Below are 20,691 nucleotides of genomic sequence, written 5' to 3'. Positions count from 1 at the left end.
TAACTGTATTTTTAAAACTCAGTATACTAAAAAGACTGAATTAAAAACAGAACGTATAGAATCAAACTTATAAAGTTATATAAAGATCGATAAGGAACAAGGGCATTAAAACGGTATGGAAGTTTTATATTAAACTGTAAAAACATACTTATTAAGTTATGCCTTTAAAATGAGATAATGATGGATTAATTTTTAGTAACAAACAGATACTTTCAACAATTAAATCTACAGTTATCTAACCTTTCAAGCTAATGAAATATCTGTATTACATCTCTAAGAAACACAACATTTGTAATATCATACTGATTGTATATTGATTGTAAAATGTATAAATACGTATATCTTGCAAATTTATGTGTTAACAGGTTGGAATGTAAATAAATGAGCAGCCAAGAGAATTTTGGTAAGAAAAACGAAAGACAGGAATGTCTATAAGTGTTCTTCTCTGTCTACTAAATTCAGGCGCTCTTCCACGCGGCAAGGTCAATCTCTGCAAATGAACTACAGTCAAGCCTGTAAAATAAATGATACATTATTTCAGGATTTAATCAAATTTCTTCGAACATTCTCTAGTAAATTTAGTTTTAGTTTAATCATATTTTCAAATTTTCATTATATACATCATATACACATATCTAATACAAACGTATGAAAATAGTAAATGGGTTGGACTTTAAGTTATACCAACATTATGAATAGTCCTCCCCATTGTGTCTGATTATTTGTAGATTAAAACTAATGACGGTTTTATTATAGTGTCCAGTACATTAATAACAACATGAACTCTGCGTAAATTACTCTTAATATCAAAATTATTTCAATATCAGTCGTCTCCCTGTACATTCAGTGCAGACAACATTCTAGTAGGTCAATATCCAAATATTACATTCAGTGAAATGCATCTCAAGAACAATAACATACCATCAAACTTAAGTCGCTATTAAAGTCAGTTTAGTGTAGATCATATTCCAGTAGATCAATATCAATGCATTATATATTTTCAGTGAATTATCGAAATATATTAGAGTAGATTTGTATGTTTTGGGTTTAACGCCGTTTTTCAACAGTACGGCGAGCAAGTAACATAACACTTTAATATTCCTGGGTCCTGTACCAGTATAAACCTGTTCTCTGCAAGTAACTGCCAATTTCCCAACATGAATTGGGGGTGGAGGACGAATGATTTCAGACATGTATATGTCTTTTATCAAATCGCCACGGAGAAATACGCATATGCTGAGGATCGAACTTACGATCCCGCTCTTCCTACTGGGCTAAACGACCTTGAATATATCTGGTGAATATATCTGGTATTTTCACAGTGAAAAATATCAAAACGGGTAAAGTTGGTCAAAACATGAAATAAAAAGTAAATTTGTTTGTTTTACGTGTAACATGGTGTTCACTCGTGAAAGATATTTCAGTCTTACACTGAAACAAACAAGCATCCTCTATATATTCTAGTCAGTGAAATTCATTTTCAAGTACAATAACATTTCAAATTTCTGTCACTGTTAGTATATACACGTTCATTTAAAAAAACTTTACCGCATATTCTTTTTCGAAACTATTTTCATCTTCTTAACATGATCTAATTCACTAACCAATGCACTTGGTTTGGATAAGTACTGTCAGCGTCAGTCACAAGTACAATGAGTTATTATTCTTCCTGTTTGTTTACTTTTTATGTATATATTCGAATATTAAAGTTCGGGATCGATAAAAATTGTCAAATATTACTCATTTTAAAATCAGTTACCAGCTCACGTCAATTAAAGGAATCCTTGAATTTGCCATAAATAATATATTCCTTTTACTGTTATAACAACTGTGGTATACAAAAGCTTATGAGAAATTTAGCCATAGAGAGTGATTAAATAACAAAATATATTCCATATCGACCAGCAGACCTCGTAAATACAAATTAAATATATAGTGACGTCACAGAAGAACGTCAAAAGACATGGAAAGGTTTACGTGTACAATCAGGTTTTGATATAAAATGATTATTTTTCTTACCATGCTGATGTGGTTTTGAACACTTTCTCCGGCATGTGTGAAACATCTAAGTTATCGCATAGAATCTTTCCCAAAGACACATTCTTTATCTCAGTAAGCTGATCTGAATTCATAATATTTGACAAATAAATAAGCAATACAAGAAATTTAAAGAAGCCGCACATGTTCTTCATCTCAGCAAGTTAGTCTGTATAAATTATATTTGACAAATAATTACCAGTATGGTTTAAAAGGCACATCATCTAATGATTTAAAGTACTTCGTCCAGGAAGATTTTCCTAATGTGTATATATCAACGACATATGCACAATTAATAAGAGTATCAATGGCGATCTTTGTGTAATAGCTGAAGCGTGACTACAGACCTTGAAACTCATATTCGGATTAGTTTTATTCGGACGTATCGGTAAATACATGTAATATCGAATGTCCGTTTTGTTAAAAACCTTTCATATAACAAGCTTTTAATGTTTAAAGTACAAACCTAATGTGAACCCGGTTGTTGAATCAGCAGTCTCGTACCAGAATCTGTCACCATCTCTGATGTTTGCAAATTGTTTACCAATCAAACACGATTGTGTTGGACCGGAAAGGGAGGTGCCGAGGAGTGTTTCGCTGACAATTCCCGTCCAGAGATCGATATCACGAGGGTCGCTTCAAAAACAATCATACCGTATATATTTTGTAGTAAAAATTCCTTTCAATGTGTATATTTTACTATTTGGAAAATACTTTTTGAAACAAGGCTGAGCCTCATTTTACCATTTTGTATTTTGCATTTCTGCGTTAGGTAGGTAAATCATTGAAATTGTGCTTTAGTTTTTTTAAGTCCTGCTAGTGATGTGATATACAAAATGTCTAATCAGGCAGAAAAGTGTTGTTATTATACGATACGTATGATATTAACATTGTCTGAAGCAAGATTTTCTATGTACCATTTCTAATAGACTAGTGTATTATTTTTGCAACTGTATTTATTACGTCTAATTAAAAGTTTAATACTCATTTATAAGAAACACTTACGCATAAACTAACTGAAGCCTGTCAATGGTTTCCTGTGTATGTGTCGACAAGAGATCAGACCATGCTTTGGCGTCTCCAAGCCCACAAAGAGACCTGTACTTTGTGTATGCAGGTGTGCCCCATTCCCGACCTCTCTCTATGTCTAAGGCTGCAAGATCAACCTCTCCAGAAAACTTATTTCTTGAAGCATCGTTCATCATTCTATGGAATAAGTAGTGTACATCACTTCTAAAACCTTGCACATATTTATCATAATCAACAAATTACGTAAGTTAATTGAAATATACAAATACATTTCAAGACTATTTTGTATTAATGTATTATAATTTCAGTTATATTTCTCTTAACGCATTTGCATATGATGCACTGTGAACATTTCGGTTCCTAATTACATATTGGCATATTGTGCACTGTGACTATTTCGGTTCCTAATTACGTATTGGCGTATTGTGCACTATGACTATTTCAGTTCCTATTTACGTATTAGCATATGGTACACTGTGACTATTTCGGTTCCTAATTACGTATTGGCATATTGTACACTGTGACTATATCGGTTCCTAATTACGTATTAGCATATGGTACACTGACTATTTCAGTTCCCATTTACGTATTGGCATATTGTACACTGTGACTATATCGGTTCCTAATTACGTATTAGCATATGGTACACTGACTATTTCAGTTCCCATTTACGTATTGGCATATTGTACACTGTGACTATATCGGTTCCTAATTACGTATTGGCATATGGTACACTGACTTTTTCGGTTCCTATTTACGTATTGGCATATTGTACACTGTGACTATATCGGTTCCTAATTACGTATTGGCATACTGTGCACTGCGACTATTTCGGTTCCTAATTACGTATTGGCATATTGTGCACTGGGACTATATCGGTTCCTAATTATGTATTGGCATACTGTGCACTGTGACTATTTCCGTTCCTAATTACGTATTGGCGTATTGTGCACTGTGTCTATTTCGGTCCCTAATTACGTATTAGCATATGGTACACTGTGACTATTTCGGTTCCTAATTACGTATTGGCATATGGTACACTGTGACTATTTCGGTTCCTAATAACGTATTAGCATATGGTACACTGTGACTATTTCAGTTCCTATTTACGTATTGGCATATTGTACACTGTGACTATATCGGTTCCTAATTACGTATTGGCATACCGTGCACTGTGACTGTTTCGGTTCCTAATTACGTATTGGCGTATTGTGCACTGTGACTATTTCAGTTCCTATTTACGTATTAGCATATGGTACACTGTGACTATTTCGGTTCCTAATTACGTATTGGCATATTGTACACTGTGACTATTTCAGTTTCTATTTACGTATTAGCATATGGTACACCGTGACTATTTCAGTTCCTATTTATGTATTGGCATATTGTACACTGCGACTATATCGGTTCCTAATTACGTATTGGCATACCGTGCACTGTGACTATTTCAGTTCCTAATTACATATTGGCGTATTGTGCACTGTGACTATTTCAGTTCCTATTTACGTATTAGCATATGGTGCACTGTGACTATTTCGGTTCCTAATTACGTATTGGCGTATTGTGCACTGTGACTATTTCAGTTCCTATTTATGTATTAGCATATGGTACACTGTGACTATTTCAGTTCCTAATTACGTATTGGCATATTGTACACTGTGACTATTTCAGTTTCTATTTACGTATTAGCATATGGTACACTGTGACTATTTCAGTTCCTATTTATGTATTGGCATATTGTACACTGCGACTATATCAGTTCCTAATTACGTATTGGCGTATTGTGCACTGTGACTATTTCAGTTCCTAATTACATATTGGCGTATTGTGCACTGTGACTATTTCAGTTCCTATTTACGTATTAGCATATGGTGCACTGTGACTATTTCGGTTCCTAATTACGTATTGGCATATTGTACACTGCGACTATTTCAGTTCCTATTTACGTATTAGCATATGGCACACTGTGACTATATCGGTTCCTAATTACGTATTAGCATATGGTACTCTGACTCTTTCAGTTCCTATTTACGTATTGGCATATTGTACACTGTGACTATATCGATTCCTAATTACGTATTGGCATACTGTGTACTGTGACTATTTCGGTTCTTCATTACTTATAGGCGTATTATGCACTCTGACTATTTCGGTTCCTAATTACGTATTGGCATACTGTACACTGTGACTATTTCGGTTCCTAATTATGTATTAGCATATGGTACACTGTGACTGTTTCAGTTCCTATTTACGTATTGGCATATTGTACACTGTGACTATATCGGTTCCTAATTATGTATTGGCATACTGTGCACTGTGACTATTTCGGTTCCTAATTATGTATTGGCGTATTGTGCACTGTTACTATTTCGGTTCCTATTTACGTATGAGCATATGGTACACTGTGACTATATCGTTTCCTAATTACGTATTGGTGTATTGTGCACTGTTACTATTTCGGTTCCTATTTACGTATTAGCATATGGTACAATGTGACTATATCGGTTCCTAATTACGTATTGGCGTATTGTGCACTGTTACTATTTCGGTTCCTATTTACGTATTAGCATATGGTACACTGTGACTTTATCGGTTCCTAATTACCTATTGGCGTATTGTGCACTGTGACTATTTCGGTTCCTATCTATATATTAGCATATGCACTGTGACTATATCGTTTCGTAATTACGTATTGGCGTATTATGCTCTGTGACTATTTCGGTTCCTATTTACGTATTAGCATATGGTACACTGTGACTATATCGGTTCCTAATTACGTATTGGTGTATTGTGCAGTGTTACTATTTCAGTTCCTATTTTCGTATTAGCATACGGTACACTGTGAACATTTCGGTTCCTAATTACGTACTGGCGTATTGTGCACTGTGACTATTTCGTTTCCTATTTACGTATTAGCATATTGTACACTGTAACTATATCGGTTCCTAATTACGTATTGGCGTATTGTGCACTGTGACTATTTCGGTTCCTATTTACGTACTAGCATATGGTACACTGTGAATATTTCATAGCCTGTTAATGCATTGGCATATGATGCACTGTGACTATTTCAGTTCCTAATTACGCAATGGCTAACTATTTCAGTTTCTATTTACGTGATGGCGTGTGATGCACACTGACTATTTCAGTTCCTAGTTTCGTATTGGCATATGATGTACTGTGACTATTACATATTCTGTTGCTCTGTGACTATAATTACCTGTTAACGTAAGGACATTTATTTACTGCCAGGCCAAGAGATATCTGGTCTATACCATGATAGTTATGATCAAATACAGACGATGGATTCCGGAAAACATCCTCTTGATTCTTAACGCCAGTATTGATGAATGAAGACCCAGATTCCTCCGCAAAGTGCAAAGCTGCGGGCATCATGTTATGAAATCTGCATAAAATATGTTTATATATCATTTCAATATCGATAATGAAAACTTTAAAAGTACGATGTTATTTTGACATTCTACTGTATATTAACAGAATCACCACGAGCTATTGTTTCTTCGGACTAAACGGTGGACTTGAGTACAAAAGAAATATTTATTCTCAAACAAAATTCTATATCCCAAGACACTCAAAAAATGATTTATACCTTATAATCTACAGATAGTGATTATACTTGTATTCAATATTTTCCATGAACTGTAATTAAACTGCTCAATTTTCCATCAATTATATATATGTATCAATAATTCAAATATCTATTAATTCGATCAATTTGACTGGTTTAGCCGATAGGTTAACACGTCCATGAACCCCTAGATTACCATTCATACTGATTTTCAGCTTACCGATAGCAGTAATATTCGAGAAACGGCGACAAACTTTCTTATTTCTGAACGAAACCTAAGTGCAATCCTTTTCTTTATTAGATCATGTTACACCAAAGATCAATGATTCAATTCAAATTTTGTTAAAAAGTTGTTTTCGACTTTTTTTTTTTTGCGATACCAAATCATTTACATGTGAACGCAAGTCTAAATCCTGCCTTTAATGCATACATTTAACACCAAGCGCCTTCGGGGCTTTATACAATGTGCGCTTATTCGGTAAGGATACATATGCATAAACACCATTAAAGTTATTTAATTCTAAAAAAAATAGGTACATCTATATATGCACACAGAATATTGTGCGTGTTTGTATGAGTGTGCGCGTGTGCACATCTGCGTTTGTGCGTGTGCGTGTACATGTGACGGTGGAGAGTAAACATACCTGTAAACAATTGAAAATGCTTGAAAAATTGAAGCATCCTGTGTCGGATTGTAAGCGAAAACGTCCGTCAGTCCATACTGTGACATAATGCTGCTATCTAGCACCGAGGGTAACATCTCACTGAAACACAGTTCTTTGTTCAGCACCTTTTATATCTTTATCAGCATAATAGTAATAACAAGTGAATGAAGTATTGCCATGCAATACAAAGTCCTCTACTGGAAGGCAACTAATTTTCTCTACTGCAGTATAACATAATGAACTGATATCTGTCAATAATGAATAAACAATATTGTACTTTATATACAATATGTTATAACAAAACACTTGGATTAAAATTTGTATGAATAAAATCCTGTAGTTGTTTTCATATAGCATTTTTCGGCCAATTATCAAAAAGGTATCATAAAAGTTATTTATAGTAAAAAAGAAAAGAAAAACAGGAGTGCCAGAATGTCACAATATACGCCCGTCATAGCAAATTTCTTTACACTAGCACCTGTATTTGCAAATGGAATTTTAATTCTGTGGTTGTGTAGTAATTATTATAATTCTTTTGTTTTTTCTGAATCCGCAAAAAAAACAACTCCTTACCAGGAGGCAGAGATACCTTAAAATACACCTAAAATTTGAAAACAGCATCTATGTTGTACCACAGAAAAGTGGTCTTGGTTTTTCCCTATGGTCAGTGATAAAACAGTTACAAGATAAGTTATTTATAGTAACAACTAAGGTAAGTTAATCTTAAAAAGAAAATCCAAAAAAATCTAAATCCACACAAAAATCCATAGCTGAGGTAGAGATAGGTCAAAATACACCTCAAAATTGGATGTAACATGCATGTTGTACCACAGAAAAGTGGTCTCGATTCTTCCCTATGACTAGTAATGAAAAAGTTACAATATAAGCTATTTGTAGTAACAACAAAGGGAAATAATTCTTAAGAAGGGACCTGCGCATGACACTTTATCTCATGATGGTGTAAAATTGTGCCAAGTTACATCAAAATCCCTCTATGCTTGAAGAAGAAATGCTCCGGACAAAGTCATTCTTGAATTTGGTATTTGACCTCTGTGTGACCTTGACCTTAGACCTAGGGACCTGGTTCTTGCACACAACAATCCGTTTCATGGTACTGAACATTTATGCCAAGTTACATCAAAATCCCTCTATGAATAAAGAAGAAATTTTCCAGACAAAGTCATTCTTGTATTTGACCTTTAGCCTCTATGTGTGACCTTGACCTTCGACCTAGGGACCAGGTTCTTGCACATGACACTCCGTCTCATAGTGGTGAACATTTGTGCCAAGTAATATTCAAGTCCTGTTTTCATGACAAAGTTATAAACCAGACGGAAAAAATGCCACGTTGACATTTGATTTCCAATTGTGACCTTGACCTTTAAGCTAGGGTTCTGGGTGTTGTGCACGACACGTCCTCTCATCATGGGGAACATTTACGCCAAGTAATATTAAAATCCATTGATGAATGACAGAGTTCTGGACCGGACAGTAAAATAACCCTATTGACCTTTGACCTCCAATTGTGACCTTGACCTTTGAGCCAGGGACCCGGGTTTTGTGCATGCCACGTTGTCTCATCATGGGGAACATTTGTGCCAAGTAATACTAAAATCCCTTCATGGATGGTAGAGTTATGTTCCGGACAGGAAAAAAGTCCTGTTGACCTTTGACCTCCAATTGTAACCTTGACCTTTGAGCAAGGGGTCCGGGATTTCCGCAAGGCATGTCATCTCATCATGAGGAACATTTGCTCCAAGTGATATTAAAATCCCTTAATGAATGACAGAGTTATAGACCGGACACGAAACAGACCCTGTTCATGCCATGTTAACATCTGACAGCCAAGTGTGACCTTGATCTTTGAGCTAGGGATCTGAAAGTCATTCATGACACATCATCTTATTATGAGGTACAGTTGTGCCAAATAATATTAAAATCCCTTCATGGATGGCAGAGTTATGGACCGGACAGGAAAAAAGCCCTGTTGACCTTTGACCTCCAAATGTGACCTTGACCTTTAAGTTAAGGGTCCGGGATTTGCGCATGACACGTCGTCCCATCATGGGGAACACTTTTGCCAAGTAATATTAAAATCCCTTCATGGATGAAAGAGTTATGGACCGGACACGAAATTGTGGACGGACGGAAGGGCGGAAGGATGGAATTACGGACGGAAAAGCGCATTCCTATAGTCCCCAAAACTGGTTTTCAACCAGTAGGGGACTAATAATTATCACTATTGATTTCAGTACCATTCCATTTCGCTGCTATATTGTTACTATTTGCAATCAGTTACCATCAACGTCATCACTATTATTTTTATTATCCTTTTATTTACTACTATTATTACTATAATATTTACTACATGTACTAATATTGTAATCGTGTGCATAGAGACGATACAACAGTCTGTTATAGCCTAAATCATTGTCCGGATGACTTGCCGAAATCACTATGAAGTAGGCTTGCGCATATTGTCAGGTTTTACATGCATCATGCCCAGTTTAAGAGTTATCGCCCTTTGAAATCTTTCAATTCCGTACGAAAGCGTCTTAACCCTCCCGCCAATGCTTCCATTTAAAGGGTTTTTCAGTCACACATTTTTTCAAATTAATGATCATGGAGAACTTACTTTAACGTTATATGCTGTATCTCTGCTGCTACAATCTTCCTCGTTTCCTGGAAAATCTTTTCATCCGTCCATTCCTTGTTCAGTAAGCCAAGACGACTGGCGATCCTGTTGTGCTCTCGAACAAATACTGTATGGTACGAAGTCAGACTTGGATGGTCGTTGGAACGCTTGTCGCCTACAATTTAAATGTTCTTGTCACGTGATTCGGCCGTAAAAACATATTTGTGTTTTCTGTTATAACTAAATGAGTTCCTATAAGTTTTGATTAAATTTAACTACAAAGTAAAAACAGATTTTGCTTTGTTGTTTTGTTGCTGTTTTCATTTAAAAACATTAATTCCGAAATTCTAAGTCCACTGGTATACTGACACGTCATTATACTGGAATAAGGTAAACAGAACAATTTTATAATAAACGCAAAATAATAAGCAAATATAAAAAGCCTTAGTTGGACTATTTCACTGTAAAAGTGAAAGAATGGGAAGGCAGAAAAGATTATTCGTAAGTACATGTAACAGCAGTAACTGATATTGTTTGAACGTGATAATGTTTTTACAATCTGAGAGACGTATTTTTATAATAAAAAAAACTCCGTATCTCGCTGTATGTAGAATATTTTAACATAAAGTGACATCACGATTCAAAGGTTTTCTGGGAATATGTTGTTTTGCTTGTTCCCCCAATTCTGTATATCTCCTCGCAACATCAAGGAACGCAGGTTTCATAATTGTGTTATACATACAGGCTTGGCTTGGAGTTATACATACGGGCTTGTTGTTTCACATAACGGCTCCGTGTTATACATACCGACTCCGGGTTATACATAACGGCTCCGTGTTATACATACCGGCTTCAAAACAAAATGCTGGCTCCTCAGTATTACATTCGAGGTTTGCTGGATCTTTTGCTTCGGGCATAAACTCAGCCGTCGATGTTTTAAGATAACCTGACAAGATTTAAACCCGTTTGTAAGTAAGTAAGTAAGTAAGTAAGTAAATTCTTTATTTATAGAGGGTAACTCATTTAGCTGACGCTACTCTTCCATGAGGCCCTCTTATAACACAGATATATACAAATATAGTTCAACAACAACAAATATTACCATAAGTACCACATGAAATAAAAATACAAACAGACATCAAAACATCTGAATTTCGAAATCACTTTAACATTTTTATGACATAGTCATCCATTTGCTACACTTTGATTTAAAACACTGTAGTGAGCTGGACGATTTTACATCGATAGGTAAAATATTCCAAACAACTGGACCTGAATAAATTAAACTATTTTTGAAAAGTTCTGATTGTGTTTTAGGTATATAAAATCATTTTTTTTTTTTGTCAATGATCAATAGCAAAATTACTTTTAAACATAACAAAATTAATATAAAAAAACTTAAAAAGTTCCATGTTGATGTATTCAGAAATCTAGCGTGTCTTATTGTGCAAGTGGGCAATGAAAATAAGATTTTTTTTATTAGTAACATTAAATTTCCAGCAAGTATACACTATTTAATTGATTTAAATGTACCTTTTTCAAAATGGACTTAGATAAACACAAATGGAACTTACGGAAAAAATAATAAATCATTTATGACTTAGGGTGGTCTTAAATAATAACCTGCTATTCTAAAATATCATTTATGACTTAGGGTCATCATAAAATACAGGTAAGTTACCTCCAACAAACGACCTGAGGACCTTTGATTCCTCGTCATTGGAGCCATACACCGCACTGCCGTCAATATAGGAAGTTATTTCGTTAAACTGGTTTTGAAATCCAGAGTCTGAAGTGAAAAGAAAAGACCGACAGACTTTTGAATAATATATCCACAGGTCCATCCATTATAAATGAGTTAATAAAGGAAAAGGTATAAGTAGCGCAGGCGTAAATCAATGCAGAAACCGCTTACAGGTACTTCTAAAACAAAACGCGACGATTAAGTTACCATTGTGATATTTCTTTCATTATGGCTATCTTGGAAAACCAGGAATACATTGTACTTTTTCACGCGATTTTGCAAAAAACGAAAAAAAAAGAGAGAGAAAAACATGCATTTTCTCTCCAAACAAATAATCTTGCCCATTCGAACTACTTATACTCTATCCTTCTGGAACAGAAGGACATACGTATGATAAGGTAATGCGTTGATAACTCTATACTCACCGTCATTGCACGGGAAAACTGTTTTCGAGCGCCTCGAGTCCATACAATGACCAGTCTCAAAGAAAGCATCGTTGTCACTGGCCTGAATAATTATCGGCAAGCAAAATCCACTGTAAAATGAAATTAATTTATACTAATTTACTTAAAAGTCGATTGTAAAAGTATTAGTCATTTTCAGCATATTAGTCATTTTCAGCACCTAATGTCTGAGAGAAGAGAAGCCAGTTTATTTTTCTTTAATGCTAGATACCAAGCAAGGTTAACCACTTATACCGTTTTGAATGCCTTTAGTATAACGTGATCCAATGACGCTCACCCCTCGGAGCGCGCGCACGGCCACGGTAAGTATGACCTAACAATTTCCGATACATAGAAATGTAAATAAACACGATGCGTAAATAATTATATCTAATATTATCACGATGAAATACAAGCACAATAGAAATATAGCCAAAATGAGGAAAGTTCATCATTAAATTTTCTTGGTAGAAAAAAAAACTAAATACTTTGCGAAAATAATTGCAGATTTTTAAAAGACAACTAAAAAAAGATCTCATAATCAGTAATTCCCTTTAAAACGTTTGTTTACGTCACCACTTTACATTGATTCCGATCGAGAAATACCCGAAGGCTGGGTGTACGCAAAAAGACATGTAAACAAAAACTACAAATATCTATATAATCATAAAAATGTATTGCCATTAACTCCTTCTTCCCTCAAACCATCCCAAAGAGCGTCATGAATTAACTTCTCACGATTTAAGATGGCCGTTAAGATAACCTGCTAGGGTCAAGTCCAAATACGAGGGGGCGATTATTTTGATTTGTATTGATAAAAATTCAACCATTATTCCTTTTTTTATTGCAAAAATTGTTTACATAAAGCGCATACCTGTATTAATGAATTTAAATTTATGAATTATCTAGTTGCAGCATAAATAACCAAACTATACGTGCGGTGACATTATGCCCACATGTCACAATTCAATAGGTTATACCATACCAAATTTGAAGCCGGTAATACATACATTAATATAAAAGAAATAGTACTTGTTTAACACTAATTACATAGAGGCAGTACAACGTCAAATCTCTTTACGCGACGTCTTTAATTTTATTTGTTCTCATTTTATATGTGCTAATTTTAATTAATATCCTAATGTAACATGTACAAGAAATTTGAAGTATGACATTTTCTACATAGAAAACTCTGTTTTGTTTCCAGACCAAATACCAAATACCAAAATCCAGATTTTGTCCACAGTAACATAATTATTTAGAAAAATGATTACCTTAGGATCGATACTGTTTCAAAAACTGTTGTACGACATGAACGCGATTTCTCTTTTATTTATCGACTAGGAGCTTTCAAATTCACCCTCGCTCTTCAGAATTTTGTTGCGTTTGTTTTACATTTACTCTGTATATATGTTATGCTCTTCAAAATTGGAGGAAATAAAAGAAATTAAACAAAATTAAATTGCACACAGCTGGCTATGTCCATAATGGAAGCTTCTCGTTGGAAAATACGCACATGACGTCACAAATTACATCACATTGTATGAGAAACGTTATGAAACAATATCATTTCCTGAAAACTTTATAACTTTTGCTATGAATACATGTAGACACATCATCACATGGAACTGTATCCTTTGTAAGGTACAAAATTACTATTTTGCACAACGTCGTCTGTGCATATGTTGCCTTGGCAACCAAATATTTTTATTCGCTACATTTCTGCGCTAAATATGTTGTCATTATTTCCAATAAATGGAAAATGTATGCCGAACTTAAATAATTTAACAACATTTTCTCGCGTAATTATTGATAACCCCTCATAGATGGAGATAAACAGTATTATTTCAATAAGTTTGCACAAGAAGCACTTTCATTAACATATTATAAATAAATGGAAAACTATCAACAATTCTCAGTAACAATGAAATACTTACACTGGATCTGAACAGCAGTCTGTATTTTTGCCCACGGTGCCTACATAATAAGTAAGAAGTAAGAACATTGGGAGATAAATGCTAGTAGTCATTTCGTTTGTTGCACAGACATTTTTTTAAAACACCTACACCGACTTCATATCTTGAGGGACTGTTCAGTACTTTTAATGGAAATGTTTTCATGTAACTTTAGACATCTTAGTAAAACATATAAAACTATATATACTTAACGTTGTTAAAATATGTAAAAAATGGACGGCATCAATTTTCAAAAGATATGACGGCCCGGGAATATGATATAAGAATTTTTGTGAAATTAGAACTTTCACTGCTTCTTTAGACAGAAAATGAAAACTATTTTACATTACATAAAATCAACTTAACAGCTAATTGTCACTTTAACAACTTACCATAAGATATGATATTACTGTATAATTGTTACATATTGTGTAAGTAATTTATAGATTACCCTTGGGTGTGCTGGTTATATCGTGATCTACAAACTGCATAAAGTAAAACAACGCCAGGGACGCCGATACGTCATTGTCAGGTTTAACTTCCGGCGTGGCGTGAACGGCATTACTAACGCTCCTTGCTGTCGGCAATGGAACACGATTTCTCCTAGTGCTTTTTATACTGTTAGCCCTTGGTTTCCAACGACCTGTATATAAACCAGGTTTACTTCATATTACCGTATATATATATCTACATAGCACAATTAATTAACTCACATTTCTGTTTCCGAAGCTAAATGAAAGCAACACTTTGTCTGCTAAGCAAATATTTCTTACATTGTACAGGGTATACACATTTTATTTTCAATAACTACTTTTATTTACAGCTAACTCTGAAAAAAAACTCTTACCGTTGTCGTACGCATTGGCTACAAGTCTAATGTGTTGTACACCGGCCATGCCCCAAGAAAAATTCTCCAAATTGTTACATTTTGCATTGCTTGTTCTGTATTCTGTCCCGTCAAGAAAGTTTCTATTACTGGTATCACTGCAGTCTATAGACATCGAACAAAAAGGGTGTGTTTCTACTTTTGGTCCTTTGTCTTTCTTTGGTGGCTTCTTCTTCTTGCCCTTTTTCAACTCGACAGAGGTCACGAGTATAAGCAAACACAAACATCGTATTAGTAGCTTCGACGTCCTCATGTTTTCCTGAATTGTGTAGAATGTATCTCCTGAATATATTTAATCTAAATAAAATGTACCAGGTGATAATTATAAAAAAAGAAAGAAAACAATGGCAAAAGAAACGTATTTTCAAAGACAATTATATACGCACTTACCGCTGTCCGTTGTCAAGTAAATAATGGCACATAAACAGTCTACTCAAGTTATATTTAGTTGTTTTTGATATAAAGATACCCCGAAGTGTCTTCTTCGAGGGTCAACAAGTGTGGTCAACAGGATTTAGCTGACGGGCAGTGGCCAGTACGTCATTAAACGCACGATTTTGCGGTAATGTGTTAAGATATCAATCTATAGCTTTGTTTATCTTGTACTGCATTTATTATTATTAATTATCTTCATTTTTCTATTCATTAAATATCTTATCAATATCAGATATTGTACCAGTACAATGCTCATAATAATGCTGACTGAAACATCAACCAGATGCTGAATACAGTTCATTGTACTGACTGTATCATTCTTTATACACGGTCTTGTCTATCATGTTGAATTGACCATACGCCAGGTTATATATCGCTCCACCTACAGGTCACGTGGTACCGCAAAAACTTAACCTCCAACATAACGCGATATTTCTGAAGAGATTGGCGAGAAATTTCTGCCGTACTATGTGTCTTTAAGACAAAACGGAATGCGAGAAAGTACTGTATGGAGTCTTACATTAATAGTGTCAGGATTTTCCGGCGTTCGGAGACGGAGTTAGTTATGAGAGCGTGTATATTCAGAAGTCAAAAGAAGACGGAAGAGGGTTTCACGACGACAGTCACTGTCGAAGCTAAACAAAAAAGGGATTACAGCTAGTCATCCTGAGAATAACATGGATATAAGTGAAAGAACTTCTTGGACCAATCCTGACCAGACTTTTTATAGTTATTGCAGGATTTATTGTCTGAGTAGCACTTGCTCTGACATCGGAGTGAACTGGGTCGTTCGAACTTTAATTCTGTACCATCTACGATTATAAATGTAGTCGGAAAGTCAAGCTTGAATTTTTCCGGCATGTGTTGCAATTAGATCTTCCCTATCAGGCCATATAGGCATTGACACAAATCTATAGTTCATATAGTTCACCCATGCACGGAAAATTGCGCCTGCATCTTGAGCAGAAATTTCAAACAAATAATGATACACTTACACTTGAGGTATAACTAGCCCTTCTCCTTCAGCCTAAAAAGAATTTACATCATCGACGCCTTTCCACGTAAATGTTGATCAAGGTATCTGAGAAACTGAAGTTAGGGCACGAATAATGTGGAATATTTGGTACATATTATTTTTGCTACTTGAACATTTTGGCAGTTTCTCTTCAAAGGTTCCCGTTATGTAAATGCCCTGTAAGAAGTGTTGTGGATGAGAAATAAACCAACAAAGCTAGATTTATTAATACCTTTGTACATACAAACATGTGGTAGTTTTCGGTGATTTTTTCCACATTCAATTGTTCGTGAGGACGTCCACAAGCCTTAATCCAACGAAGACACTTCTCCAGAATTTTCTTATTTTTGGAAAAGGGATAAACTTTACACCGCCCTCTAGGCGTTCTGGGAAGCGACTGTCGGACTTGCAAAGTCCCCACTGACACCTTTGTACCATTTCTAATAAGTTTTACAAGTATATATAATCATTTTCAAAAGTAATTAATCAGCTGTTTTTTTATCGGTGTCGAGATCGCCATATCAGAGGGTAATATTTACAATAACGCCGCCTGGAGGTGTACGTCTTCAAGCGCATTGATTGGTTGATCGCTTATCGATTTATTGATTTGATTGACAAGTGGCGTTTGAATAATTGATTTCTTTATAAAAGGCTATATTTTATAAAATTTGTATAATGAACTTGTCCATTTTTCAATTTGGACAGTACCATTAATTGTTAAAAGGGGTACTTACCAAAACGATACTGACTGGATAGCAAACAGTGCAGATCAATCGTGTTCAGCATGGTAAGTGTTAATGCCCAAAATCAATAGGGGTCATCTACTCTGCATGTTCAATCATCCTATGAAGTTTCAACATTCTGGGTCAAGTGGTTCTCAAGTTATTGATCGGAACTGGTTATCAATGTTCAGGCCCCTGTGACCTTGACCTTTAACGGAGTGACCCCAAAAACAATAGGGGTCATTTACTCTGCATGAACAATCATCCTATGAAGTTTCAACATTCTGGGTTAAGAGGTTCTCAAGTTATTGATTGGAAATGGTTTTCCATGTTCAGGCCCCTGTGGCCTTGACCTTTAACAGAGTGACCCTAAAATCGTTAGGGGTCATCTACCCTGCATGACCAATCATCCTATGAAGTTTCATCATTCTGGGTCAAGTGGTTCTAAAGTTACTGATCGGAAATGTTCAGGCCCCTGTGACCTTGACCTTTCACAGAGTGACCCCAAAATCAATAGGAGTCATCTACTCTGCATGACCATTCATCCTATTAAGTTTCAACATTCTGGGTCAAGTGGTTCTCAAGTTACTGACCGGAAATGGTTTTCAATGTTCAGGCCCCTGTGACCTTGACCTTTAATGGAGTGACCCCAAAATCAATAGGGGTCATCTACTTTGCATGTACAATCATCCTATGAAGTTTCAACATTCTGGGACAAGTGGTTCTCTAGTTATTGTTCGGAAATGGTTTTCAATGTTCAGGCCCCTGTGACCTTGACCTTTGACGGAGTGATCCCAAAATCAATAGGGGTCATCTACTCTTCATGACCAATCATCCTATGAAGTTTCAACATTCTGGGTCAAGTGGTTCTCTAGTTATTGATCGGAAATGGTTTTCAATGTTCAGGCCCCTGTGACCTTGACCTTTGACGGAGTGACCCCAAAATCAATAGGGGTCATCTACTCTTCATGACCAATCATCGTATGAAGTTTCAACATTCTGGGTCAAGTGGTTCTATAGTTATTGATCGGAAATGGTTTTCAATGTTCAGGCCCCTGTGACCTTGACCTTTGACGGAGTGACCCCAAAATCAATAGGGGTCATCTACACTTCATGACCAATCATCGTATGAAGTTTCAACATTCTGGGTCAAGTGGTTCTCTAGTTATTGATCGGAAATGGTTTTCAATGTTCAGGCCCCTGTGACCTTGACCTTTGACGGAGTGACCCCAAAAACAATAGGGGTCGTCTACTCCAGCAGCCCTACAACCCTATGAAGTTTGAAGGTTCTAGGTTAAATGGTTCTCCAGTTATTGCTCGGAAATGAAGTGTGACGTACGGACGGACGGACAGGGCAAAAACAATATGTCTCCTGGGCCAATCATCCTATGAAGTTTCAACATTCTGGGTCAAGTGGTTCTCTAGTTATTGACCGGAAATGGTTTTCAATGTTCAGGCCCCTGTGACCTTGACCTTTGACGGAGTTACCCCAAAATCAATAGGGGTCATCTACTCTTCATGACCAATCATCCTATAAAGTTTCAACATTCTGGGTCAAGTGGTTCTCTAGTTATTGATCGGAAATGGTTTTCAATGTTCAGGCCCCTGTGACCTTGACCTTTGACGGAGTGACCCCAAAATCAATAGGGGTCATCTACTCTTCATGACCAATCATCGTATGAAGTTTCAACATTCTGGGTCAAGTGGTTCTCTTGTTATTGATCGGAAATGGTTTTCAATGTTCAGGCCCCTGTGACCTTGACCTTTGACGGAGTGACCCCAAAAACAATAGGGGTTGCTACTCCAGCAGCCCTACAACCCTATGAAGTTTGAAGGTTCTAGGTCAAATGGTTCTCCAGTTATTGCTTGGAAATAAAGTATGACGTACGGACGGACGGATGGACAGGGCAAAAACAATATGTCTCCTGGGGGAGACATAAATATACACCATAACGGAACACAGTTTCTTTGTTAATCTTTATCGTCTTAGTTTTTGTGATGCACTTCCTGTTATGACTCTTTTTGAAATACAAACAAGTAACGTGTACAATCGTAGTGCACCTGTCATATTTTGCTCACCCGGGGGAGCGGCGGGCATACACGGGACTTTAGACAGAAGACCATTCCCGTCAGGCGGGAATTTGACAGGTGCAAAGGTCCATCTCGTCACCTCAATACAAAAATTGGATAACTCCATTGACTTGAAGGACTTATTCACTTTTTGCGCTAATGTGACGATCTGTACCTTCAACCAGTGACAGATTCTGATAATATAAAATGCTCGATTGCATGCTTATTTGAGAAATACTTAATGCAGGTATGCAAAACTTCTGAAGGGATACGCTACAGACCTTGCTCAACGTTCTGAAATGCATTCAAGCTCGTCAATGTTTCTGACCGGAATAATTCTCAGACTTTTTTTTAGAAAGGAGAAGGTTCACTTTTGCCCAAAAATGGTCTAAAAGCTGGAAGTCTCAAAATGGAGTGAAGAACAAGTTAGTTTTCTTTCATCAAGAATTATTGTTTTATCAAACTGCATGAAATATTTTACAATTTATTTATTATCACGTAAATGAAAATACTTTTAACATTAAGGGTATGGGAAACCTTCAGTTTTTAACTAAATATTTGAAGAAATCTGAAATGTTCAATATGAGCACAGCTGTCGACCACAATAAAAAATGACCATAAATTCTGTGAAAGAAGATGGACCTATGGTCAAAATATTTTTGTCGTCCTTGAGTGTGCTCACTACTAAAAACATACCTATGTGACCTAAATATGACAAAAAATGCTCATTTTTTCAAAAATCAGTGATTTCAGAAATATTCAGTGACATGTTTTGATCAAAATAATAGATTTGTTTCTAAAAAAATGAGTTCACTATACAGGATAAACATACTGGTAGCAAACAATGTATATTTTCCTAATTATAACAAATTTAAAAAAAAATCCAAAATGTGTAGGCCTTATAACGCTCAAGTGTTACCCATTCGATGATTTGTTCTGTTTATACCACGTGATAAAAAGCATGGTTAAAATTCAGTCGATTATCATTTATTGTAATATGACAGCGTTTAGTTTCTTCCTTATCAGGTTTATGTAAAGAAATCGTAATAAAACGCATTAACAGTAATTATGTCATATCCGATTTTAAAGACGAGAATAATGACACTTATTTTCTCTTACATTATGCTCGCTCGGTTAGCTCTAATTTCATATTCAAGAGCTCCTACCATGGGCGAGACATGTGCTTCCAGTAGTGATCGGCTGAAGATCAGGGGAGTACTGGTAAATAAACACCTAATGTAACTAAAATACTGTTGAAAAATATTGGTTAATCCATAAAAAACTCAAAATATTTTATTACACAATTTGTAACTAGACCGCTTCTTGGTAATAGCATTAATTTACATAAATCCAAGCTCCATTAAATTACTCTATTCCTGCTGACCTCACACGCTGATAAGCCCATTAATTTATGGGCTTGAGGTGAAATTCTTGAACCTACGGAGAGCAAAGTTCAAACTTACTGT

General features: G+C 35.6%; 1 protein-coding gene across 1 annotated transcript; it reads right to left on the bottom strand.

Moving 5' to 3' along the window:
- Positions 1–275: 275 nt before the first annotated feature.
- Positions 276–10,780, bottom strand: LOC128559294 (lactoperoxidase-like). Its single transcript, XM_053550582.1, has 8 exons — positions 10,723–10,780; positions 9,956–10,130; positions 7,300–7,419; positions 6,287–6,472; positions 3,043–3,243; positions 2,504–2,673; positions 2,020–2,122; positions 276–513 (listed from the first exon to the last, which is right to left on the bottom strand). The coding sequence occupies exons 1-8, from the start codon at positions 10,778–10,780 to the stop codon at positions 459–461; spliced, it is 1,068 nt and encodes a 355-aa protein (XP_053406557.1). The 3' UTR covers positions 276–458.
- Between the last annotated feature and the right edge of the window lie 9,911 nt (positions 10,781–20,691).

The sequence above is a fragment of the Mercenaria mercenaria genome, chromosome 9 (genome assembly GCF_021730395.1).
Source record: "Mercenaria mercenaria strain notata chromosome 9, MADL_Memer_1, whole genome shotgun sequence".
Classification (NCBI taxonomy): domain Eukaryota; kingdom Metazoa; phylum Mollusca; class Bivalvia; order Venerida; family Veneridae; genus Mercenaria; species Mercenaria mercenaria.
The sequence above is the reverse complement of the archived record's forward strand: the minus strand, read 5'-3'. Positions and strand labels throughout refer to the sequence as shown.

Bases quoted from the DNA above. Each gene is read 5' to 3' on its own strand.
- LOC128559294 (XM_053550582.1), bottom strand. From the start codon at position 10,780: ATGTATAACCCGGAGTCGGTATGTATAACACGGAGCCGTTATGTGAAA. The intron at 7,420-9,955 runs GTAAGTTCTCCA...ACTGTGTTTCAG, and splicing joins ATACAGCATATAACGTTAAA to TGAGATGTTACCCTCGGTGC. The intron at 2,123-2,503 runs GTTTGTACTTTA...TTATGAATTCAG, and splicing joins AACAACCGGGTTCACATTAG to ATCAGCTTACTGAGATAAAG.